General features: G+C 36.7%; 1 protein-coding gene and 1 pseudogene across 3 annotated transcripts in view; both read left to right on the top strand.

The window, feature by feature from the left end:
* AHCTF1 (AT-hook containing transcription factor 1) overlaps window positions 1-26,313 on the top strand; it is an 83,279-nt gene that overhangs the window by 44,954 nt on the left and 12,012 nt on the right. For 2 of the 3 annotated variants that reach the window (XM_055146885.1, XM_055146886.1), the window contains 17 exons: window positions 2,080-2,220; window positions 3,292-3,396; window positions 4,429-4,522; window positions 6,049-6,172; window positions 6,325-6,381; window positions 7,564-7,710; window positions 8,525-8,712; window positions 12,252-12,396; window positions 12,479-12,610; window positions 13,750-13,897; window positions 14,560-14,710; window positions 15,326-15,433; window positions 16,656-16,848; window positions 19,417-19,617; window positions 20,260-20,662; window positions 22,361-22,484; window positions 23,736-23,812. In XM_055146885.1, coding sequence (XP_055002860.1) covers window positions 2,080-2,220; window positions 3,292-3,396; window positions 4,429-4,522; window positions 6,049-6,172; window positions 6,325-6,381; window positions 7,564-7,710; window positions 8,525-8,712; window positions 12,252-12,396; window positions 12,479-12,610; window positions 13,750-13,897; window positions 14,560-14,710; window positions 15,326-15,433; window positions 16,656-16,848; window positions 19,417-19,617; window positions 20,260-20,662; window positions 22,361-22,484; window positions 23,736-23,812 — 2,538 coding nt within the window. The remainder of the gene's footprint in view (window positions 1-2,079; window positions 2,221-3,291; window positions 3,397-4,428; window positions 4,523-6,048; window positions 6,173-6,324; window positions 6,382-7,563; window positions 7,711-8,524; window positions 8,713-12,251; window positions 12,397-12,478; window positions 12,611-13,749; window positions 13,898-14,559; window positions 14,711-15,325; window positions 15,434-16,655; window positions 16,849-19,416; window positions 19,618-20,259; window positions 20,663-22,360; window positions 22,485-23,735; window positions 23,813-26,313) is intronic. The other variant, XM_055146887.1, reaches the window with a different exon arrangement.
* LOC129398942 (U2 spliceosomal RNA) lies at window positions 14,779-14,900 on the top strand (annotated as a pseudogene).

The following is a 26,313-nucleotide window of genomic DNA, read 5'->3' as shown; positions in this document are numbered from 1 at the left end:
TTACGGGTCTCTGTATATGGCAGTGCTTGGGTGAACCTTGTGGTGCTAGAGATCAAACTGGGCATGGTTATATTTGAAGCAAGCTTGGGGGCTGTTATCACTAGGTTATATCACTAGCCTGTAAGCTATTTCTTTTTCTTGACATTTTTATATTTTGGTCTGTTAATTCAATCGTGAGAGCCTCTGTATTGAATATTAAAATAATGATGCATCCAGTTAGTGAAGGGATAAGCTTAAAGGCAATGTATGATTGTCCAGTGTGCTAAAGATTTATTTGAAGGATATAATTTTATTGTTTACATAGACATGTTTTGATGAATGAAATGGAATTTTTCAAAAGTATTCTTAGCAGAGGAGCTTTTTGTTTTGTTTTTTGGCCACACCCAGCTGTCTTCAGGGCTTATTCCTGGCTCTCTACTGAGGAATCACTCCTAGCAGTGAGCAGGGGACCAGATTTGGTACTGGGGTTTGAATCTGGGATGACTGTTTGCAACTTAAGTGCCTTGTACTGTCTCCTCAGCCCAGCAGAGGCGTTTTAGACCCATAGAATTTGATAGAAGAACACAAACATAGAAAACATTAAAGTACAAGTTTAAAATATTGCAGTAAAATTGCTGCATGTAGTTGAAATACGAAATAGATGGTAATTCAGGACATTTTCAGGGCCAATTATATGATTATGTAAGTTGAATTCATTTAATGTTCGTTAATATCCTACCCTAATTTCAGGATTAAACTTTTTAATTCAGCCATTATTGCTGTCTTGAGCTTTATTAGTGTTAAGAATAGGTAAAATGCAAAGCATTGTGAGTGGCTGATACATATTGAAAGCAAGGATAAAATGATTTTGAGTAAGATTTTAAAATTAAAGTATTTGCGTTTGGGCCAATTACATAATTAAATTTTATCTATAAGATGTAACCCATAGCAACTTAAAATCTTTTTGTGCCTTAAAGATTAATTTTGTAAATTCAAGCTTGAAATGAAAAGACAGGCCTAAAGTTAACTAGAGTAAATGTGCAATTTTTATTGTGCCAAGTGTTTTTTTTTTATTTCCAGTGTCTTCCTCCCCTCCCCAGTCCTTTGTTTTGAGGGCTATACCTAGCAATTGAACCCAGGCTTTCTGTATGCAAACCATGTGCGCCTGATCTCTAGTATCTCTGGTATCTCTTTTGAAGCTTGGACATTATAGAGTTCTTTTTGGTTTGTTTGGCGGCTACACCCAATGATGATGTTCAGGAGTTACTTCTGGCTATACACTCAGGAATCACTCCTGAGTATTTGGCATATCGAATACAACAGGGGTAGCTTGCCAGGCTCTGCCATGTGGCGGGATACTTTCAGTAGCTTGCTGCGCTCTCCAAGACCGATGGAGGAATCAAAGCTGGGTTGGCTGCCTGCATGGCAAATGCCTTACCTGTTGTGCTATTGCTCCAGCTCCTAAACAAAGAGTTCTTAAATGTTAAGCAGACCATGCATAGATGTATGAAGCCCTTAGTTTAATCCTTGGCATTACATATCCCTGGTGATTAATGAATACCACAGAGTATAGTCCCTATGAAACCGGTATCAAAAATATTACTTGGCATAGCATGATACATAAAAAAGTCTGATTGTAAAATATATTTGAGGCGTCAGGGTATAGTGGATAAGGTATTTCTTGCTTTGCACTAAGCCAACATATTGATTTAATCCCCAACATCCCATATGGTTCCAGAGCACAGTCAGAAGTCATTCCTTAGTGCAGAGCCAGGAGTAACCCCGAAACAATCATTTGAGGGAGAAATATTTGATGACTTAAAACTGGCATATTTAAAGTTAAATTTGCACCTTTCGTTGCTTATATAATTGTTTACCCATTCCGTATGTCTGTTTTTATTTATTGAATCACCATAAGATACGTTCCTTTTGTTTTTAAAATGACAGTTTATATTTTCTCCTATTTTTCTTGCTCAAACTCAGCTTTGTAAATCTTTAAAAAATAATAATTCTGTGACTGATAGAAATTGGAAGGTATTACATTTATAATTTTGATTCATTAGACTTATCAAACTAAATTTTATATTTCATCCTTTATAGCTGTACCATTATTTGATGGTTCATGCCGTTTCATCGATCCACAAACTATACAGTCTATCCAACGTTGCCATTTGCTTCTTAGTAACCTTAATACAGTCTTGAGCTGTTTTGCAGCAGAGGCCCAAGAGATCACTGAGAGAGGTATGTAAATGAATCCTATGTAAATGAAGTTTTGAATTTTTTTTTCAGGATTTCAAGAAATAAATTTTATTGTCTTAGATGAATTATTGCATGAAGAGGACATTTCTCAAATGCTACGCTCTTTGTATGAAATGCCAACAGAATATTATAATATTCTCACCCGTTCTTTTGGGTTTTTTTTTTTAAATCACAATTCGCAGTTGTTATGGCTCACTATGGGTTCTGCATATTGGGATCATTCTTGGCAGTAGTACTCAAGGGACTGACATGAGGTGTTGGGGATTAAGCCTAGTCAGCCATGTGCAAGGCAGTTGCCTTACCTATTATACTCTCTCTCCTGCCCCTCTGAGTTCATTCTTAAATGAGTTTGAGTTTGGGATACACAGTGATTTTATGGGGCTTTAAGAGTCATTGGGGGGGACCATGCCCAGGTGCTCAGGGGCTACTGGCTCTTCACTAAGGGTTCACTTTTCATAATGGTTTGGGGACCAAATGCAGATTTCAGGATTGAACCAAGGTTGGTCTTCTCTGAGACATGCCCTCCTAACCCTTGTACTTTTTCTTTGACCTTGGGAATGATTATTTTAATATTTACAATTTTAAATGCCAGTTTTTATTTAGCAAATTATTTGTTGACTAATTCTATTGTTTTATAGTTAATCAGGCCCTGACTATTACAAGATAATGATTTTTCTAAGGACGAATACTTTTGCCATGTAAAGTCATTGTTGAATAACTTACTAATATCATACTATTTTCTAGTAATGTATATGTTTGGTTTCTAAAATTAGCTGTCTAACTCAAATGAAACCATCTTTATATAAAATGACTCCTTTAGTCAATTTTTTTTAATTCACCATTTTTGTTCAAGTTAAGTTTGTTAAAGATATACATATTACTACAAGTCACCAGATAGTTTTTTTTGAAAGGGGCCCAAGTGGTATTTGGGGCTGTTGCTGGCTCTTTGCTCAGGACCCTGGTGATACTTACCGGAACATCTATGGTGCCCGGATTCACACTGGGGTTGATGGGGATGAAATTTAAGAACTGATATTTGATTCTTCTTTGTAGGTCTTATGGACTTAAGCAATAAATGTATTGTTACCCAACTCATCTGTCAGTATGTACAGGTGGTTCTTTGGTTCTGTCATTCTGGTCTTTTACCAGAGGGCTTAGGTAAGTATTTAATTAATAAATATTAGACTTTCTTAAATATATTTGTTGTGCTCTAATTCCTTTTTTGTTTGTTTTTATTTTGTTTGGGGGCAACATCCAGTGGTACTCAGGCCTTATTCCTGGCTCTCTACTTAGGGGTCACTCCTGACAAGGCTCAGGGGACTATTTGGGATTCTGGGAATTGAACCCAGGTCAGGTGCATGCAAGGCAAGCACTTTACCTGCTTTACTATCTCCCAGGCCTCTTGTTCTAATGCTTTGATTTTCCTTTCTTCTGTTCATCTAATTGTCTTACATTCTTCTTTCGTATTTTATTGTGTATCAGCCTTCCCCTATGCCTGATACATAAGTGTTTTCACATTGTTGGATTAAACATAACATTTAGAAGGAAAGCAAATTTGAGAAAACCTGACTTCTGTAAATGGGTGGTATTAGACCAGCAGCTGAAATTTTAGATCCTTCAAACTATCGGTCTGTTAATGTTGTTTGCCATCAAGTAAATATACTTTTTTCCCCCTTCACTTTATTTAAACACCATGCTTTACAAAGTTGTTCCTGATGCATTTGTTACAGGCATTCAATATAATATACTTCTTTTTAACTAATGATTTTTTTAATTTCAAGAAATAAAATTTGACTTCTCTATGGTACATAATCACTGTCAACTTACTCTTTTTTAATTCTCTTATTTTCACTTGAACAAATTGTGAACGTTGTATGTTTTGAAATGGACATTTTATGCCTAGGAAAGCAAAAAATTTTCTAGAATAGGTTTTTCTAGGATTTAAGCCAGCTTCAGAAAGTTGTCGCTAACTTTCATGGAACTTGATTTTCTCACTTGTGGTTTTTGTTTTGTTTTGTTTTTTGTTTTTAATAAAGGGAGGTCAGTGTTCAAGTTAAATACAGGGAACCCACAAATTAAATAACATCATAAAATTACAATACAATGCCAGTGTGTGTTACATGAAATGTTGTTGGAGTATTTTGGAAATATTGATAGCTTTTTTTCTCCCGCTCTTAAAAAATAATCTAGATGATGCTATGCAGTTATCAAGGTTATGCTATAACTACCCTGTAATTCAGAACTACTACACCAGTTGTCGGCAGAAGTGTGAACGTTTATCAAGGTATAGTACCATTCATCCTTCTGCAAACATTTTAGGACTTAGTTCAGCTAATGCTACAAAGCCATAAAATGGAGAATTCTCATAAAGTAATAGAATTTGTTACCAGCATTGCTATTTAATGTTTGCTTTGATTTTAAAGACTTAAGGCTTTACTTTTAGAATTTTAGTTATATTAAGAACCGCTTATTATTTCCCAAATGATACTACCATGTTGATTTATTGGAAAATATTTTGTATTTAAGCATGAGTTTTTTCTGATACTTATTCAAAAAAAGAAGCTACTTTTCATTACAAAAGGTTAAAATATATTGGGGCTGGAGTGATAGCACAGCGGGTAGGCTGTTTGCCTTGCACAAGGCCAACCCGGGTTCAATTCCCAGCATCCCATATGGTCCCCTGAACACTGTCAGGAGTAATTCTTGAGTGCAAAGCCAGGAGTAAGCCCTGTGCATTGCCAAATGTGACCCAAAAAGCCAAAAAAAAAAAGTCCCTTGAAAAGCTGTACCAGCAATAATTTTGATATATAGCTATTTGGGACTCCCAGTGCTCTGGAAGAACTAGTGAGCATGGATTTAGGAAGATTTATTAGGCATATTTCATGTATCTTATAAGTATATGTATGCTTAATTCTCCTTTCAAAGTTAAACTTTTGTAGTTGGGTCATGCCTAGTGGTGCTCAGGGCTTACTCTTGCCTCTGTGTCACTGTTGGCAGGCCTCAGGGGACCATATGTGATGCTAGGGATGAACTCGGATTAGCCACATATAAGGCAAGCGCCTCATGCTATGCTCTCTAGCCCTCCTTGTTGAATTTTGGCTTGTTTGTTTGATTTTGGGTCATACCCATTGATGTCAGGGGTTATTCCTAGTTCTGCACTTGGGGAACCATATGGGATACCGGGGATCGAACTCTGGTCAGTCGCATGCAAGGCAAAAAGCCCTACCTGCTGTACTATCACTCCACCTCCCTCCTTATTGAATTTTGAAGCCTACAAAAAGCTTATAAGTATTAACTACTGCTGTTACTAATATTAGATGAAATAACAGACAGCAACAATATTTGCTTATTATAAAGGTGGCTCATTCATTTTGAGGACATCAGTAAGATTGAAAGACTTGTCCAGATGATAAACTGAAATGAAAACTGCTTGAGTTGGTTTTGTTTTAATTATTGATGAGAACCTGTTTGGTAATGTCCCTGCTGATATAAAGCTGAGTAGCCTCACAGTTTGACTGTCTATACCATATCCTACCCTAGGACTTGACCTAAACTGTTAAGCTTGCTGACGACAAAACTTAAGACTTCATACATCTTAGTTTTACTATCTGCTGCCTTGTGACAAGGGATGATGACTTGTGGTAGACAACCCTTTCATCATAAAACATGTGGCATGTCTAGTGTTCTTAATGATTACTTTTTTTCCCTGACTTCTCTTTTTGATGATTGGGATTGTAACTTTAAAAGTTTATATTGTTTTGTTGAAGATAATTAATACTAATGGTATTCTTGATGTTGCTCTTATTGCAGAGGGAAATGGAATCCTGATTGCTTGATGATTGATGGAATGGTTTCTCAGCTAGGAGATAGAATTGAGGACTTGTGGAAACGAGATGAAGGAGGCACTGGAAAATATCCTCCTACAAGCCTACATGTGAGATGCAGTATTAAATCTTAAAGAATTTACAAAGTTGAAAAGGAGGGAGGCCTGAGTGTTTCTCACATCTTACATAGACTTGGGATAAACAGTGGACATGAGTGAATGAATATAAAAAATGCACTAATCTTTTTAATCCTAATTTTTAGGCACTGCTTGACATATACCTACTAGACAATGTTGCCGAAGCAAGCAAACACGCTGTTGTATCCTTCATATTTAATCAATATTTTTAACCAAAATCATAAAATTTAATAGGTCACTGGGAGTGGGGTAAAAAAATTGTTTAATAGAGACCATATAATACATATCACATGTAACCCAGTCTTGGTCTGTAATACAGTTTTGTTTTAGTATTGGGCTCAGGGCTCCCAAGTAGTGCTTACAGTTGGTCCTTGAGCTACTCTCAGCAGTGTTCAGGCAGGTATGCTGCGTAGTTTGTGTTTATTTATCAATTTATTTATGCTGGTGATATTCAGACTTACTTCTGGCTCCGCACTCAGAAATTACCCCTGGTGGTACTCGGGGGACCGTATGGTATGCCAGGGATTGAATTTGCGTTGGCCAAGTGCAAGGCAAGAGCCCTGCTTGCTGTATCATCATTCTAGGCCCAATGTAGCATATATTTAAAAAACTTACTTTTAAAAAGAAAATTTCTTAATTCAGAATGCCAGTTGAGTTCTGTGCTTAATCTGAAGCTAAAATTTTTAATTTTGTATGATTAGACTCATTAGATTATCAGATGTGTTCAGAACACTTCCAAATTTAAGAGCAGTTACTCTAAAATATTGTAGCCAAGTAATCGTTTTCGATGGGTTAATATGTGAATATGAACTGAATATTACATTAGGTGTAGTTTTTATGCCCCTTGATCTTAGCAGTAGGTGCACTAAAGTCACTTTCTTTAGTCTGAAAATTTGTACTTCTGGGGCTGGAGAGATATTTTGGTGATTAAGACACCTGACTTGCATGTGACCAACATGGATTTAATCCCCAACACCACATATAGTCCCTCACACACTGCCAGGAGTGATTTCCGAGGACAGAGCCAGGAACAAGCCTATAGTACCAAATAGGTGGCTCAAAACCAAAATAAGTAAAATTTGTAGTTCTGCTTATATCTATAAAATTGATGTATTTTCAACCTGTTTTGTTTTTCCATATAATAAATTTTGTCTGAGTTTATGTCATAAATTTGTAAACTATTGACTTCATGAAGTTCATTCTTGAACCTTATTAAATGTGGTACCTCTTTTATATAGCTATAAGACTATAGCTAATTATCAATGGTGGTTTTCCCAAGCCTCTTCTGCTGTATTAATTTACTCCTTATTTTAGACATATATGTGTATGTATTTTTGTTTATTGTCCTTAATCATATTTTAAAGACCATTTACTTGCTGCTTGATATTATGTATTCCTATCCAAATAAAACGGATACTGCCATTGAATCATTTCCTACAGTCTTTGCCATATCTTGGAGTCACGTCAAACTGATTCAAGGGTTTTGGCTGATAGATCATAATGACTATGAGGTAAAGTCTGTTAATTCGAGATGTAAACATCTGTAGACAATTTATGTTTTAATAAAGTGTACATAATTGAGTTGTTAAAAATATGGCTTTCTACTTCTAGATTAAGTTACAGACTAAGTTTAATTAGTACCTGTTAAAGCATATCTTTGGTACTGTTAGAAATTAATTGAACTACAGGTTCTTCAGCATCTAAGGAAGGGGAAAAAAGTTTTTCAAAGTGCACATTTAGAGGAATGTTTTGGTGTGTTAAGGGAACTGTTGAGCATAAAATTTGGTATTGATTAAGGAAAGTGGTATGAAAAGATTTTAGATAATACAGTACAATAGTCTTAAGTACAAGGTTTTTAAATCTAAAATATCAAAACTTTTCAGATATTGTGCATGTACATGACTTTACTATTTTGTTTTTCTGTTTTTTAAGTTTTTGTTTTAGTACTCTGATTTACAATATTGTTCCATCATAGAATTTTAGGAGTACACTGTTCCACCACCAATGTTAGTTAAGCTCCACCAGTATCTCAGAATTCCCTCCTGCCTACCCATCAGTTCCTCCACTTAGCAAATCCCCTTAAAGATTCTAGTTAATAGGGTTTGGATCATTGTTTACAGTAGCGTTGGCTTTTATGATACTGATATGTACAGTGACCTATGTCACTGAAGTGTATAAGACCTTCTACCAGTGTCCTTATGTTGCCTCTTACCCTTTCTGTAGCATTCTCATTTCTGAATCCATTGCCTGTCTTTTTTAAAGCACTAGGTATTGTGTTTTAAACACAACATACTGTATTTATCCATTTTCATGCCATATTTGCAGAGTGGTTTGGAACTTCTCTTTCACCCGGCTACTGTAAAACCCGTGCCATGGCAGCATTCAAAGATTATTCAAGCCTTCATGTGTCAGGGTGAGCACAGACTAGCCCTCAGATACATTCAGACAATGAAGCCAACGGTGTCCACAGATAGTGATGTTAGCCTTCACCTCACCGTTTTGCTTTCCAATAGGTAAGTTTATTTTGAAAGTTCCCTGAAACTCTTGATTGTAATAAATTGATGTGCAAGTATTTTTCTTTGTTCCTGTCATAAAATTCTCATGTTTCTTGATCTATCAACACCATGAAAATTGTAAAATACTTTTTTCTGGCATAAGAAGTAAGCTTGAACACACATTACAATACTAAGAGGTTACTCCTGGCAGTGCTCAGGACCGTGTGGCATGTAGGGGATCCAAGCCAGGTTGATTGTATGTAAGGCACCCATCCTATGTGCTGTACTAGCTCTCAGTTTGACAGTATTGATAGTGATCAGTCAAGGTTTGTTCATGTGGTTTATGCTGAAAAGGAACCCAAATGTAGAACAAATGTAGAATAAGATTGAAGTTGACAAATCTTTTTTTTTTTGGCGGGTGCACCTCACCCAGCAGTGCTGGAAGCTTAGCCCTGTTGGGCCTGTGGGGACGATTTGGGATTAGGGATCGTATTGGATCGAACCCGTGTCAGCCATGTGCAATGCAAGCTCCCTACCTGCTGTACTACCACTCCAGCCCTGAAGTTGACAAATCTTATTCTTTGAGAATATATTCTAGTAATCATGATATTTTTATTTCTTGGACATGGCAGTTTTATTAACTTTTGTCATTACATCCTCAGAAAATCTTTAAATACCTGTTTGAATGATTTAAATGTGTCAGGTTTCATTTTTAAACCAAACATGTTTTTCTGGGGCATGGGTGGGAGGGGTTTAGGTTTAGCCTTCCTCAGGGGCTGTTTCTGGCTCTGCTCCGGAGTGAATCCTTGGTGTTGCTCTAAGAACCATATGTTGTGCTGGGGATCAAACTAGGGTCGACTGCATTCAAGGCACGCTCCTTACTCCAATATTTTCTCTCCAACCCAGTATCTGGTTTTTTATTTTATTAGTTAAATCAGATGTTATCATCTCTTTTTTTTTAATCATTGCATTACTTTGGTGATTTTTAATCAGTACGATTTGCCATTTATATTACAGCAATTATATGACTGTAATTATTAGATTTTGCCTTTGTGTATAGTGACAAGTTAAATGGCAATTGGGAATGTCTATTTGAAAAATACAGTTACTGGGTTTTGTTAACTAAATTAGTTGGGGAAATTAGATGGGGCTAAAATTTCTTAGATTGTAATTTTTTTATTTCAGCCTGTACTTTTTGACCATTACTATTTTTCTGCTCTAAAACATTTATGCTAGTGAAATACGCTGGTGTAATCTGTATTTATGGATATATACTGTCTTCATACCCACGTACTATCTCTTTGCACTTTGCTGGTTATTTTCACTTTTTTATGAATTGGTTGCCTTATCACCCTAAGCTGTTACTTATGAACAAATACCGCTTTAAAAAATTTTTTTTTATCCCTTTGGGTAAGCAATGTATATATATCTGAGGCTAGAAAGACTGAATCTCCAGATCTGAGACAGAAAACAACATTCTGCGTTTAATGATAGGTTGGTTATATCAGAAGAAAAGTAGTATTCTTTTTGCATGTTTGTTTTTTTGGGGGGACCCCTCTTGAAGATGATCAGGGGTTACACCTGACTCTGAGCTCAAGGATCGATCCTTCCTGGATAAACTCAGGGGACCATATGTGTCAGGGATTGAACTGGGGTCCATTGTGTATAAGGCAAGTGTCCTCCTGCTGTTACTATCTCTCCAACCCCAGAAATGCAGTGTTCTTGACAGTAAATTAAGAGATAATTGTTGAGATGCTTGAGTTATTAATCAGAGGTTTAGCTAGCTAAACAAATTTGCAGGAAGTACTGAATCACAAAGTTTTTGAAACTGGTATTGTTCCAATAAACCTTAGTATAAGAAAAGGAAAAAAATACACTAAAGATGATGAAAGTTTGATAGGTATTTTGATTTTGTTTATGAATGTTTAGGAATTATGCATAGTATATGATGATAGACTCAAGGTAAAGACATAAATTTTAGCTGTTAACATTAAATATTCTTAGTATAATAAAAAGTATAGGACTGGAAAAAATGCTTTGATTAGGCATAATCATTCTAGTTTCTGCAAGTTCTGTACTAATTTTCAGCCCTTTGTTTTCATTAATATAAAAATATAAATCTTGAGTACTTTGCAAATTGCTTTTGAATTATATCATTTTAATTCTTTGTTCCTTTTAAGTTAATGTTTTGATTTTTCTTCTCTTCCCATTATGTAGCAGTTATAATTTACAAATGGAGATTTAAAAGTTATTTTTTCTTTTTAACTAAGCTTAATTTTGCATTCTTATCACAGAATCTGATTAATATACTGTATCAGTCATTTAACCCTTGGTAAAACTAGTTTTTATTTGCTGACAATATATATTTTATTAGTTGATATGTCATACATATTTGTCCAAAAGATCCTGTTCATTGTGTAATTTGTATGGAGAGAGCGAGTCAGTCTCCTTAACAAGTTAGTAAGAAAGGTATACAGATTGCCTGTGCCAATGTTGGATGTGTTCACTATTCAAACTACTCCCAAATTTTCAAATTTTGTGTATTAGGTAGACAAATTTAAATTGCTATTTTTATCGCTCTAAACTTTTATTATCACAGACTAACAATCATGAATAATTCTTAATATTTCAACTGCACAAGATCTTATTATACCTGGCATATCATTTCTAGTCTTTTTGTTTGTTTTGTCTTGTACTCTTTGGGGGCCACATCTAGCAGTGCTTTGAGCTTGTTCCTGACTCTGTGCTCAGGGTTCACTCCTGGTGGGCTCAGGGGCCCATATATGGTGATGGGGATCGACCCTGACTGGCCTGGTTGGCTGTGTGCATGACCCTTACCTGCTGTACTATCGCTCTGACTCCATACCTTTTTTCCTCTCCTCAGTCTTCTTGGGCTCCTCCAACTCCATATCTTTTTAAAAGTTCTTACGAGTTCATACTGTTTTAAGTTTGCTTTTCATTAACAGGCCAGAGCGATAGTACAGCGGACAGGGTGCTTGCCTTGAATGTATCTCACCTGTATTTGATGTATTTGATCTGAGCACTGCCGGGTGTGACCCCCAAACCAAATGAAGTAAAACTAGAGTACTTTTCAAAATGTAGTGTCTCCGTATGGTATCTAAAACTGTCATAACTTGACTCAAGTTTAACAAGAGTTTTCTGTTGCTACTTAAACCTCTTGACCTTCCCATAAACAAATGTGCATTTCCCCTCAGGGCTTTGCTCCTTTTCTGTTGCATTCTTCTCATGCTGAAATGTTACTTCTTTAAGAACCCTTTTTCTTTATCTTACAGCACACTGGTTTTTCAGTTCTATCGGTGCCACTTTTTTCCTTTCATTTCATTTACACTTAATGATGATACCAGGTAGAAAAAAATTAAGTTTTCAAAGATAACTTGTCTTTCTGTTGAACTCTTGAACTCTATTATACAGTGATAAGTATTCAAAAAATTTCAAAGTACTTCCAGTACATAAAAATTGCCTTTGGTTTTCATAAGTCAGTTACTTGTTTTCAAATGACTTTCTAAAAACTAAGCTTTGACAAATACTTATTTCAGGTGTGTGGTTGAGGCCTGGAGTTTATTGCGGCAACATTCTAATAGATTAAATATAGAGGACTTGCTAAAGCACACCTATGAAGTCTGTCAGGAAATGGGCTTAATGGAAGATTTGCTAAAGTTACCATTTACAGACACTGAACAGGTAATGACATGACACTATAAACTTGTTAGAAATTCACATTTAAATTAGTAACTTACATACGGCTCTATTTTATTCTTCCTAGGAGTGTTTGGTAAGATTTTTGCAATCCAGTAGCAGTGTTCAGAATCATGAATTCCTTTTAGTTCACCATTTGCAGCGTGCCAATTACATCCCTGCCTTGAAACTGAACCAGACTCTGAAGATTAATCTTACGGTATAGTTGAGCTTATTTATCTTTTTTTTTTTTTTAATGGGGGATAAGAGGATGAAGGAAATTGGTAACTTTGTTATGTAAGCATTTGTGGTTTAGTAGCCCCTGGATTTTAAATAAACTTGGAAAATTCTCTTCTTTGCCATCAGTAGCAGAATTGAGAATAGGTATTACTTATATAATTGGTTTTGTTTGTTTTGTTGTTGATATTTGGGTCAACCCTTCGGTGCTCAAGGAGTTACTCCTGACTGCGCTCAGGAATTACCCTGGCAGTGCTCAGGGCACCATATGAGGTGCTGGGGATCTTGACCACATTCAAGGGAAAAATCCAACCCATGCTTGCCCTACTTAAATAATTCTTTTAACCACACATTTCTTTTTAGATGTCTGCTCACAATCTTGTCCAGTAACAGTGTTCAGAATCATGATTTCTCAGGGAAACAAGACCAAGTAGAGGACAATAAGTAGGAACTGTACTACAAGAGTATATGAACTTTTCTTTTTTTTTTTAATTGAATCACCATTAAATACAGTTCCAAAGCTGTTCCTAGTCAGGTTTTTAGTCATACACTGCTCCAACTCCCAGCCCTCCGCAAGTGTACATTTTTCACTACAAAATTTCCTCAGTTTCCCTCTTGCCATCCTCCCTGGACCTTTCAGCATTTTGGCTTTTTGAGTCATGCCCAGTGATACTCAGGGGTAGCTCCTAGCTCTGCACTCAGGAATTACTGCTTGCAGTGCTCAAGAGACCAGGAATCAAGCGTGGGTCGGCTGCGTGCAAGGCAGCCCTACCCACTGTACTATCTCTCTGGCCTCAAAGAATATATGAACTTAAGTCAAATGAATTTTCTGTGTTCTTGGAACACACTATCTGAACCTTATTTTCCATATACATGTGGATGCTTAATAAATGATGGCCTTTTGAAATGAATAAGGATTTGATAGAAGTAGAACTTATAATTTATTGACATTTACTAATTGGAAAAATCAGGTGTATGTGTATGAAGTCCATGGTTAGGAAGAATAGACACATAGAAGATGGTGTGTGTTTATAGTTGTATTTTTAAATGGTAAGGACAAAAGCATATGATACCTGACATTTTTAAAGGTTTGATTTTTACTAGCTTTGGTTTATTTAATAGAATGATCGTGATCCTCATTTGCGGGAAAGATCTGTGGCTCGAAATTCTATATTAGACCAGTATGGAAAAATTCTTCCTAGAGTCCAGAGAAAATTAGCAATTGAACGAGCCAAGCCTTACCACCTCTCAGCATCGGTTTTTCGAGAAGGTAAATATTTTATTGAACAGCATCTAAGTATTGTACTAGAAATAGTGGAACGATTGCTTTTTTTTTTAAAGTTTTTATTGAAAAAAATTTACTTAGATATGGGAACAGAAAAAGAATATTGTTCAAGAGAGAACATGGGCTTCTCCAGAGTGGAAAACGTTTACTGTTACTGTATATTTTTCTCTCTTTTTTTTTTTTTTTGGTTATTGGTGGTGGTGTTTTGGGGCGGGCTTACTCCTGTCTCTGCTCAGGTTTCACTCCTTTTGGGCTTGGGGGAATCCTATAGATTCGAGACTTGAACTTGGCTTGGCCATGTGCAAAGCAAGCACCCTAGCCGCACCTATGGTGTATTTTTATTTTATATGTGAGCCTATGGTGTTTGTTCATCACAGTGGTGTTTTTTCTTTTTCTTTTCTTTATATCACCTGCCATGAGAAATAATGAGACTTACTTAGAAGTTTTTCATTTACTTAGTAATAATAGTGCAGAATGAAAGTTCTATTCTGTTTTCTTATAGATATATCCATATAAGAAATTGTAGTTTTGTTAAATTTCTGCATAGATTAAGCCAAATCTAAATATGACTTTAACAATTTGATTGTTAAAATTTAACTATTATGTTAGAGATAAATTAATTAAACCTTATATTCTTCATTTTATAGTTTCTAGACCCAAACCATTATCAGCATTTCCAAAGCAAACTGTAAAGGGAACTGTGTTGACAAGATCTGCTTTCATCAATAATGTGTTATCTAAAGTTGGAGAGGTTTGGGCAAACAGTGAACCTAAACCTAACATTTCTCTTTATAACAGGTATGTTTTTCTTATACCTTTCATACCTATGCTACAAATTACTCTTCGATATTAGCAACATTTATATATTTGCTTCTTGGCCTTTTGGCTAAGATCAAGTGTAGCAACATTTATAAGTAACTGGCCTTAGGGATCATATATACACATATACATATGTATGTATATATATATACACATGTATATATACTTTTTTTTGTTAGCCACTATTCTTAAGGAAGAACTTTTTTTGGTTCAAATTGACAAATTATGTTTAGTTTTTTTGTAAAAAAAAGCAGGAGGGGCTGGAGAGATAGCACAGCGGGTAGGGCGTTTGCCTTGCACGCGGCCGACCCAGGTTCGAATCCCAGCATCCCATATGGTCCCCTGAGCACAGCCAGGGGTAATTCCTGAGTGCAGAGCCAGGAGTAACCCCTGTGCATCGCCAGGTGTGACCCAAAAAGCCAAAAAAAAAAAAAAAAAAAAAAAAAAAAAAGCAGGAATGTTTAGAGGGCAAAATCCTTGAATCACACCTTCTTAAATGTAGTACTTCTGTGGTATATAGTCTATGGCACTTAAACTTAATTCTTCAATGTTATATAATCATAATTTAAGGGTTTTTTTTTTTTTTTTTTGTAGTCCTAAAATGGAAGAACCATCTCCTGTAGTATATTCACTCCCAGAACCAGAGCTGCCTGAGGCCTTCTTTGGAACACCTATTTCACAAGCCTCACAAAAAATTTCTAGGTAAGAATAAATTAAGCCATACTTTTGGGGAAGGGGTATAGGTCACATTGGCTATGCTTGAGGCTTATTACTGCTTCACTGTTCAGAGATTAAATCTGGTTCAAACACAGTCAAGAAAGACTCTTTGTACTATTTCTTCAGCCCAAGCCATACTTTTTTTGGTTGGCTATTTTGCTGTAGTTTGTTTTCTTGTTCGGGGGCCACCCCAGCAATGCCTGGGTGTTACTCCTGACTCTGCACTCAGGAATAAAACTAGTAGTGCTCAGGGGACCATATGGAATGCCTAGGATTGAATTCAAGTCGGCCTCATACTAGGCAAATTCCTTACTGCTGTACTATAGCTCTGGTCACAGTCCAGGCCATTCCTACAGGTTGGCTAGTAACAAAACTGCAATATAAAATTATATTCTAAAGTTTGCAATATTTTTTTCTTGAACGTTTTGAAATCTTTATTAAAAATAGGTATGCGCAAATTAGGAAAGTTTATAATGTAATCACTAAATTTTTCTTAATTTTTCAGAGCAAACTTGTTTAAAAAATGAACAAAATAAACTTTTATGTTTATTTTTTAAAATAATTCAATTTTACTTTCATTTAGAATGTGATTTCTTTTTTTTTTTTTTTGCTTTTCGGGTCACACCCAGTGATGCACAGGGGTTACTCCTGGCTCTACACTCAGGAATTACTCCTGGCAGTGCCGGGGACCATATGGGATGCTGGGAATCGAACCCAGGTTAGCCGCGTGCAAGGCAAACGCCCTACCGACTGTGCTATCGCTCCAGCCCCTATTTATAAAACTTTGTGATGCTCAGTCTAACTGCCTATGGTTAGAACCAAAAGTGTTAATAGGGGCCGGAGAGATAGTACAGCAGGTAATACTGCATGCAGCTCTCTCCTAGGTTTGATTTCAGGTACCACATATGGTCCCCTAAGTCCCACTAGGAGTTGTTCCTTAGCACAAAACCAGGAGTAGGACATACCATTGTGTATGTCCCAAACCACTCCCCTCCACACCCAAAAGAAGGTTAAACCAGGGTTCACTAAGTATATCACATGTAGGTGAAAGGAACTATTGGTGGTGTTTACATTAATGTACATAACAGAATTTAATTTTCACGTGCTTACCTTTACCAGTTAAATGAAATACTAATTCTTTAGGTTTCTTTTTCTTCAGTGTAACTCAGTAAATCAAATGTTCTTTCTATGTACACTCTCATAACAGACTACTGGATTTGGTTGTTCACCCTGTCCCCCAGCCTTCTCAATGTATGAGGTTTATTCAGCAAAGCCCCACCAAATCTCCTTTGGGCCTAGCATCTAGTTCATTGCCAGTAAGCTCACGTTCAAAAGGATCTCAGCAAAAAAGCACCAGGACTTCAGAATTAAATTTACTGGAAACTCCTCTTGTGGTTAAGGTGAGTATTAACACAACCTTATCTTCACAGTACAATGAAGGAGTTCTTTCTGTTCTAGAGGGTGGACTGGGAGGGGATTGGGCCACACCCAGCGGTGTTCAGGCCTAACTCTTGGCTGTGCTTAGGGGACCATACGTTCTGCCAGAGTCTGGAGTGTGCAAGGCAGATGTCTTGCCACTTGGCCCTGGGAGGCCTTTTTTTTAAATAGCAGGGGAAAGTAGTTACAAGTGATGTTTCTTGGGTTTTTGATTGTTTTAATTCCCCAATTCCCCCCCCCCCTTTTTTTTTCTTAACCTTTTGTGATTATTTGGAAAGGCATGCTTATGTGTTATTTGCTTATTGTGTGGACTTCCCAGACCATGCTTGGGACCCAAGCAGTGCTACTTAAGCCCTGCAATACTGGGGATCACCAACCTCTACCCAGTGATGCTCGGGCACCACACATGCCAGGCATGAACCAGAATTTGCTACGGGAAGACAAGCACCATAACTGCTGTGCTCTCTTTCTTGCCCTTATTGTTTACATCTTATCAAACAGTTTTCTCAACTTTTCCTTTGTTCAGGTGCTATAACTTACTTAAAAAGAAGTTATATTCTATATGTTCAAAGACCACATTTCTTTGTGCTTATTAAAGATTGGTCTTTATCCTTTGAAAAAGACTTTCATGTTCTGGAGTTTACTTATCAAAATAGTCCTGTTTTCTGATACCACTTTGCTGTTTTCTTCATCAAGTACTTTAGTTCTCAAATTTATTTTCATTCTCTGACTCATGCAATGAAACTATAAACTTACTCCTTTCTGCTATCAGTGCTCTTAAAATTGCATTTTCTTCTACACTCTAATAATTAGCTGGAAAATTATAAAACTGGTGTAAAACTATCACTGGTAACAGCCTTCCACCTTTACATTGTGAAAGTGTTTCACATTTTCTTAACCCTCTAGCTTCTTGTATAAAACTAAGTTGACTTCCAGAAACTTTTCTCTCCTTACAAAAAACATTTCCAGTTAACATCAGTGAGGCAGGGAAAATGCTTCTCTCCCTCCCCCTCTGCATCTCTAGTCCTTCTGCATATTGGGAATGTACTTTATTACTGAGCCCGGAGTTATATATACTATCTCAGCCCCAGTTTGAATAAAGTATACCAGCAAATGCCAGGCAAAATTGTCGTGAAGTTCAAAGCAAGTTGATAGAATTATTGGTTTGATGAAATTTAGTGCCCAGTCAAATATTTTCTTTTAACATATCAAAATAGTCACATTTTATCTTCTTAAAAATAAATTCAATTAAAGCAGGAAGTAGTTTTATACACTAATAAAAAATGTCAATAAATTATAATTATAAATCTTACAGTGAATATAATGAAATTCAGAGCCCCGGGGGAGCCAGTAATCTTTTGGCTACGTCTTTAGAGCAATTAAGCTAAGAATTCTATTCTGTTTTCATGATAGTTTTTATTTAGTATAATAAGTTCAGGTTTAGTAATTAGTCTTGATGAATTCCTCTCCCCCCCCCCAAAAAAAAAATACCCTTATTTTTTGAGAAAAGTATATGCTGCGATACCCAGGGGTTTGCTTCTGGCTTGCTCTTCAGAGTCAGTCCAGGCAGAACTCAGAGGAACATGTGGTTTCAGAGGTTTCCTGCATGCAATGCTTGTGCTGTAGCCCTCTGAGCTACCTCCCTAGCACTCAAAAACAGTCTTTTTGAGGGGATTGAGAGGGATTGGTCTACTCTTGGTTCTGTGCATGGGAGTCACTCCCAGCAATCTTGAAGGGAACTGGTGTTAGGGATTAAAATGTGTTTGCTGCATGCAAATCAAGTATCTTCATTCCTGTATGGCTGTTAACACATTCTTAAAGTATCATTGTATTATTGTCATCCTGTTGCTCATCGATTTGCTCGAGTGGGCACCAGTTATTTCTCCATTGTGAGACGTGGCATGCCAAAAACAGTACGAATACGCCACAGGTAGCTTGCTGAGCTCTCCAAGAGGGGCGGAGGAATTGAACCCGCTGTGCTATCGCTCTAGTCCATTCTTAAAGTTAGTATCATTAATTCAAATTAGCTTCCTGTAATTCATCTAGGTCTTTTTTGCTCACATGACCATCTTTTTCAACTAAGCAGTTAACTAAATTTATCATATGCTGGTTTTTGGTTTTTTGCTATTGTTTGGGGGCCACACTTGAGTACCATTACTCTTCCCAATTCAGTGTTGGGGATGGGGGATGACATTGATGCATTTCAGTCAAATGCAGCTTCCCACACGTGCTCCAACCTTTTGAATTTGAGCTTTCTCTTTGAACCTAACATTTCATTTTTTAAAGTTTTAAACCAAAACTAACCAAGACCTTTAGAGTGCTTATGAATGCAATTTTATGTTTGAGAACTTAAGTTGAGAATTCTCTGGGTAAATCTTTTTTCTTCCTAGTCATCTATTTAAAAAATTTCAGTCATGAGTTTACTAGGCAAGAATATAGCCACTGTGCAATTCAGTTGACCCTTCTTGTCCTTGTATAAGTACCTTTGCAAACAGTAATGGTGGAATTCTATTCGTTCTTTGTCATAATAGAAAGCTAAAACTTTGGCCATGTCAGTTACTACCTCGGGATTTGCCGAATTTACTCCTCAATCCATCCTAAGGTCTGGTCTTCGAACAACACCATTAGCATCACCCTCTTTGTCTCCTGGACAGTCTTTTACTCCTTTACGACTAAAAGAAACTAGAATTTCATTCATGGAAGAAGGCATAACCACAAAATGGACTACTGGAGTAAGTTAATACTTGGGACAAAAAAAAACAATATGGATGGATTGCCTCTTACAAGGAAAAAGTTTGATAAATCCATTTATCTCTAATTAGGTGAATCTGCAATACCACTAGAGTTTTGTATAGTCTTGCCAGATAGTCATGAAGTTAGGAGACATTAGTTCAAAAGGAAACTTTAAGTCTTTGGAAAAGTGAAAAATTATTATTTACAGGTGAAGAAAATGGATCTCAGAAACACACAGTAAAATGCATATAGTCAAATAGCTTTTTGGTACAGAAAATGGGACTAGAGTCTGTTTCAAATTTATACATTTTTTAACCCATTTATATGCATGTAAAAGTAAAATGTATTTAATAATTACTAAATTTGTAATTGGTTGTCTAATTACAGGAATCTTATTTGGTGTTTGTTAGTCATTATGCCCTTTCTCCATTTCAGTCTTTGGAAAAAGTGATTTATTGCCAGTTAGGAAAACATAAATAGCATTAATAGAAAACATTTAACAATTTTAATCATATCTAAGGAGAATGATTTAGAAAAAGTGAATTTGGGTGTGATTGGAATGGATAGCTTAGAATTAGAGCTGATGATATTTTTTTTTCATTGGTATATATACTTATTTCCAAAACGTTTTCCTTTAACAGGCTGCACATGACAACAAAACAAAAATATTTGTTACTACACCTCTTCATTCAGTTTCAGCAGAAACTGAATGGCTGAAGAGCAAAGATAAGGTATCTTTTTCCATGGACCATCAAGGAAAGAGCCATCAAGAAATGGATGTCAGGCCACAGGATACACCATCACATTGCTTGGAGAAATCAGATACAAGCAAAGAAAACAGTAATGCTTCAATCAGATCAGACCAGACTACCTTGGAGTATCAGGATGCACCATCCCCAGAAGACTTTGAAGATATGTTTACAGCCTTTAAACCTGTTAGCTCTTCTACTGAAGTAATTGTTGATGTAACTGAACAAGTAAAGGACGATGATAAAAATGTGTTTGAGTCAGAAGTATCTCCTCTAGAACTGGAGAGACAAATAGGTAAGTACTAATTCCCAAATATTCAAAATGGCCATTAATACCTCACAGTAAGTTTGTAATGGAACTTTTTCCCCACTATAAGGAAAGGACCAGGCTTAAATACCATATACTCCCACTGTCACTGTCACTGTCATCCCATTCTCATCAATTTGCTCGAGCAGGCACCAGTAACTTGTTCATTGTGAGACTTGCTGTTACTGTTTTTGGCATATCGAATACGCCTTGGATAGCTTGCCAGGCTCTGCCGTGCGGGCGAGATACTCTCAGCAACTTGCCGGGCTGTCCGAGAGGGGCGGAGGAATCGAACCCAGGTCGGCCGCATGAAAGGCAAACTCCCTACCTGCTGTGCTATCGCTCCAGCCCACCATATACTCCCAGCGATACTAAAAGTTCTAGATACAATACATTTTCTCTTTTCCTCTTAACAGTATTGTTTATAGGTCCTGGAGAGATGGTTCAGTGAATAGGGTGCTTGCATTGATTCTGGCTGACCCCAAAACCATCCCCGGCACTCCACGTACAGCACACCCCCCCCCCCGCCCCCAGCCCCATCAGGAGTGCAGAGCCAAGAATAAACCCTGAGCACCAGAGGCAGGGAATATATATATTGCAGGGCCAACAAGATACAAAATAGTTCAGAGGGCTAGTGCTCATGTTTTGCATTCAGTAGGTACCTCAGGTTCTGTACTGGACTGCCAGGCCCAAGCATTTAACTGTTCAGCACGTTTGGGCCAAGTATTTCTAGGTGTAGCCTCCCAGCCTCCAAAGCAACACCCCTCTTCTGCCTCCCTCAAGCATAGCTCATGTTGTTCTGTTCATTAAAAGTTGGTGTGAAATTTGAGAGGATAATATATATGTCTTCCCTTTTTTTTTTTTTTTTAATTTGGAAAGGAATCATGTTTAGTGGGAGAAGTGTTGGGTGTCAGTCTGATTTTAGAACTTCCAGTAACTATAAGAAATAATACTACTACCTTTACAGGATAAGTTGTTAAAATCTTTTGTTTTGGGGTCGTACCTGGCCGTGCTCAGGGCTTACTACTAATTCTGTGCTTAGATATAACACTGCTGTCTTTGCTCAGGGGAACAATATGTGGTTCTGGGGACTGAACCAGGGTCAGCTGCATGTAAGGAAAGTGCCTTAACCCTTTCTTTTGAGCCCAGTATCGTTAAAATTTTTAACTTACCTTGCAGTTTCTTTTTTTTTATATTGCATAATTAATATTTATTAAGTTCACTGAAAATAGATGACTCATTTGTCTTTGTCCATACTAAGGTTATCAGAGACAAATTTTTGTCAAACTGTTTTGTTCAAGAATAGAGGCAGAGAGTCACTGATGTTGATTAAATGCAGATTATTATCCTAACAATAATTTGATATAATAGACAAAATAAGACTATCTGAAAAAGAATCAGCATGATAGACTTTTAAATTTTTTTTTAGTATACTAATTCTATTTATTTGTGTCTTCTTTGTTTTGTTTTTGTTCTTAGAAAGTTATTTGGAACTAAGTTGTTTAGAGGGAGCTCTTGGGCTAAGCTCTGAGAATGAGAAAAAATGTTGGTAGTCTGATGCAAGGGAATGTGGATGTAAGTGAAAAAAGAAGGCCTTTTTTAAGAAACAGTTGTCAAGGACCATGTGTAATTACTAATTGTTAACATTAATAGTTCATTCTGAATGTCCTTAATTGATGCTTACAGGCACTTCACAAGAAACGGAAACAAAGAAGCTCTTGGTTGCAGAGGTGGCACTTTCAGAACTAAATCACTTAAGCCCCATGCAAGATATTAAAACTTCTCTTCATGTACCATCAATCCGTGAACGGTAAGTTTATATAGAGAGAAAATCTCAAAAGTCAAGAATCTCGAAAATCAAGAAAAACTTCCCCGCCACCCCCCCCCCCCACCAAAACCGTAAGTTTATATAGAGAGAAAATCTAAAAAATCAAGAATCTCAAAATTCAAGAAAAACTCTCCTGCCACCCCCTCCCCCCATGTGGTCAGAGAGCTATAATGGATAGGGTGTTTGCCTTGGTCATGGTCAGTCAAATTCAATTCATGGCATTCTATACAGTCCCCCAAGCCTACCAGCAATAACCCTTAACACCACCGGGTGTGCACTCCCACCCCCACCCCCAATACATACACAAAAGAAAGTTTAGTTAAACTGAACCAACTCTTAAAAAAAAATTCAGTACTGTGCCTTCCCATTTTCAGTGATTTCAGAATGATTCAATTGTAATCAGCATAGGGAAGCTCACAATTGTTTTATTCTATAAAAGACTAACAAAATTTTCATTTGTTCCTAAATGACTCTGTGGGGCATTCACCCAGTTATTCAGGTTTGTTTAACTTCTCTGTAAGGTTATGCAGGCAGTGCTATTCAAAGTTTGGTTTAGCAGTATTTTCCAAAGTGGGTGATACTACCCCTCTCCTTGCTCCCTCTGCTCTCGAATGATGCATGGGGAATGGAGGGGGATGAGTGTAATAGCCTGGGGTGCATCAGGGGCACTTGCTGTTCCTTTCTTAAAGTAGATTTCCAGGGTAATGCTAAGTAATTTTTTTCTGAAAAGTCGGTGGCACACCAAATAAGCTTAATTATCTCTAGGATTGCCAGTTCTCAAATAGTTTGTCAGCAGAAAGCAAGTTATATTAGAATATAAATCAGGGACTGGAGATGGTACTGCTGGTGAGGTGCTTGCCTTGCACCTGGGTTCCGTTCCCCAGCACTGCATATGGTCCTCCTGAGCACTGCTAGGAGTGATCTCTGAGCAAAGAGACAGGAGTAAACCCTGAGAACTGCCAGCCGCCAAAAAACATACTAGTACTGCACTTCTTTTATTGAAAACGAACTGAACTAATGAAGAAATCAGTTTATCATCTCGCATAAGCTTTCATTGTGAAGCTGAGCACACTGTAGATTAGAATTTGAATAACCTGACAATGCTGCCCCCTCCCCCCAGCCTCTCTCCCATGAACGTGAATTCGCATTCATTTCTATAAAACTCAAGAACAGTATGGACTAGAGCAGATTGGCTCCTCTTACCCACTAAAGTATGTATTTCTGTTTCTAAAGGGAAATCCTTACCTCGAAATCCAAGGTACCAGTTTTGGATGTATCTGTTGAAAGTTGCACCTCTTCAGTTAAAGCAGGTAACCATACATATAAACATTTTAACTTTAGGATTATTCATCTTAGTGTTTTGAATAAAGTGTTTTCTGTTAGAACAGATTAATCTATTAACCAGATTTTTAAAACTTTCTGTCTGGTTTCTTGGCTTAAAGTAGTTTAAACAGTGGGTTGCTTGTTAACACATGTCATTGTTCTGATATTTCAAGTTTTGGTCTATAGTTCTTGTGGACTCTTTCTACAGAATATCAAAAGAAGAACAGAATAAGTTAATCCTTAACAATACCATACATTTGATTTTATTATCTTCTGAGGCTCAAATAACTAACACAGGGCAACTACCATTTTCTGTTCTGTATGATGGCTGAACCCCAGAACTGACCTTTTATTATTAGTAAATAATCACAAATTATTGATTCTAGGGAAATAAAATATGTAGAATCCATTTCTTTTAATCCAGTGAATATTTCTTTTAACTGCCTCCTCTCAGACCTTGGCTATAAAGAAATTAAGAAAATAGTTTCCTTAAAGAAAATAGATACTCTCAGTGTTTATACCCAGAATTTACCAAAGCATTTTATATGAGGACATGACATTTTTATAATGTCACTGCTATCCTGCACAGCTGTGGACCTTATTTTACATTCATACCCATCGTGTTAGGAATAGGGTATTGTAAATTACTTAGGTTTAAGATGTTTTATCACCCCTTAATTATGAATATAACATAATTGTATATTGCTTATGATTGCATACATCCTAAGAAATATGTCATCTGATGATATTGTTGCTAAATGTCATGGAATATATTTAGACAAAACTAGATAATATAACCTATACATTTAGGCTATTTATAGTGACTACCATCATTAGTCCATATATGTATTTGTAAGAATATGTTATGTCAATGAGTAAAATCATTGTTTTAATATAGTGAAAGCATTATCTTATAGAGATCTCTATAATCTTGCTACCCACTTTAGAGCTGAGGTCCCTTATTAACAGTTTAAAGTGTACTCTTTCTTAGTTTATTCTTTTGTGCATATTCCTTCTATATGTTGGAAAAAGAGGTAAGTATACTGACTTAACAAAATGCTTGGGTTCATAATCCAATTCTGCACTTCCTGTAATATTTCAAACCTCTTCAGGCATACCTTTCTATACCTCTGTTATTTTTATTTTATAAAGTATTGATAGCTTTTAAAGAGCTCACTAAATATAAGCTTTTATTATACTTAAATTATTATTAAATTTATCCAAAAACAACGTTTTTTGAACCAAATCAGTGGCTTAGCAGCAAATCTATGCCTCACATGCATGAAACCTGGGTTAGATTACCTGGCACGGCCAACAAAAAACTTTTCCTCAGAATATAAGACTAACATAAGACATTGTCTTATTGATCAGTCATGTCTCATAGCATAGATTAATCCTGTCTTTTAAAATGGTTTTAGTGGTATTCTGTAGTATGAGTATGGTTTATGTGTGTTTTAGCTTATTGGTGGACTGTTTTTGTTTTGCTACTTCATTTTGTGTGTGTGTGTTACATTTATACATTCTATATCAATGTTAGTTTTAGGAGTATCTCTAAACTTACCAGGTTAAGGAGTATGTATAGTTTTTTAATGTTTTATTCTCCAATAAGAGTGGTTTGCTTGCATTCAAACAGTGATAATTAGAAGGAAAAGTGCATACTTTTCCTCGTTGCCAAACTGACAGCTGAAAAGCTTCTTGCATTTTTTTTTTTTTCTTTTTGGGTCACACCCAGCGATGCTCAGGGGTTACTCCTGGCTTTGCACTCAGGAATTACTCCTGGCGGTGCTTGGGGGACCATATGGGATGCCGGGGATCGAACCCGGGTCGGCCGCGTGCAAGGCAAACGCCCTACCCGCTGTGCTATCGCTCCGGCCCCAAAAGCTTCTTGCATTTTACGTATAGTCTTTGTTCGATATTAAAAAGCATGAAATCAGTTATTGTAAATAAGATTCATCTTTCAGATTGTCATTCATAAATTCCAATGAACAAATTCTTATGTTCAAAATCTAACCCAAATTTGGCCTTGAGTGCCAATGACTTGTGATACCTTGACAAAGATGAAGGTGATGCATGCTGAGGGGGGGTTGTGTTTGTTGGTTTTTTTTTTTTTGCTTTGCTTTTTGGGTCAAACCCAGCGATGCTCAGGGATTGCTCCTGGCTCTACACTGAGGAATTACTCTTAGCAGTGCTTAGGGGACCATATGGGTTGCTAGGGATCGAACCCAGGTCACCTGTGTGCAAGGCAAATGCCCTGCTTGCTGTACTATTGCTCTGGCCCCCATACCGACTTTCTTCTTTTTTTTTTTTTATATATTTTTTTATTAGTGAATCACCGTGGGGTACAGTTACCATACTAAGTTTTTTTAAGTGTTGGTATTTGTGGACATTTGGATGCTTTTGTCCAAAAAGAGATGTCCAGAATTTTTTCATAGCTATGTCAACGTTCTGTAGTTCTGTAATGGCTCGGACATGGGTAACTGTGTTTAAT

This window comes from Sorex araneus, chromosome 9, assembly GCF_027595985.1.
Source record: "Sorex araneus isolate mSorAra2 chromosome 9, mSorAra2.pri, whole genome shotgun sequence".
Classification (NCBI taxonomy): Eukaryota; Metazoa; Chordata; class Mammalia; order Eulipotyphla; family Soricidae; genus Sorex; species Sorex araneus.
This window is presented reverse-complemented; position numbering and strand designations above follow the sequence as displayed.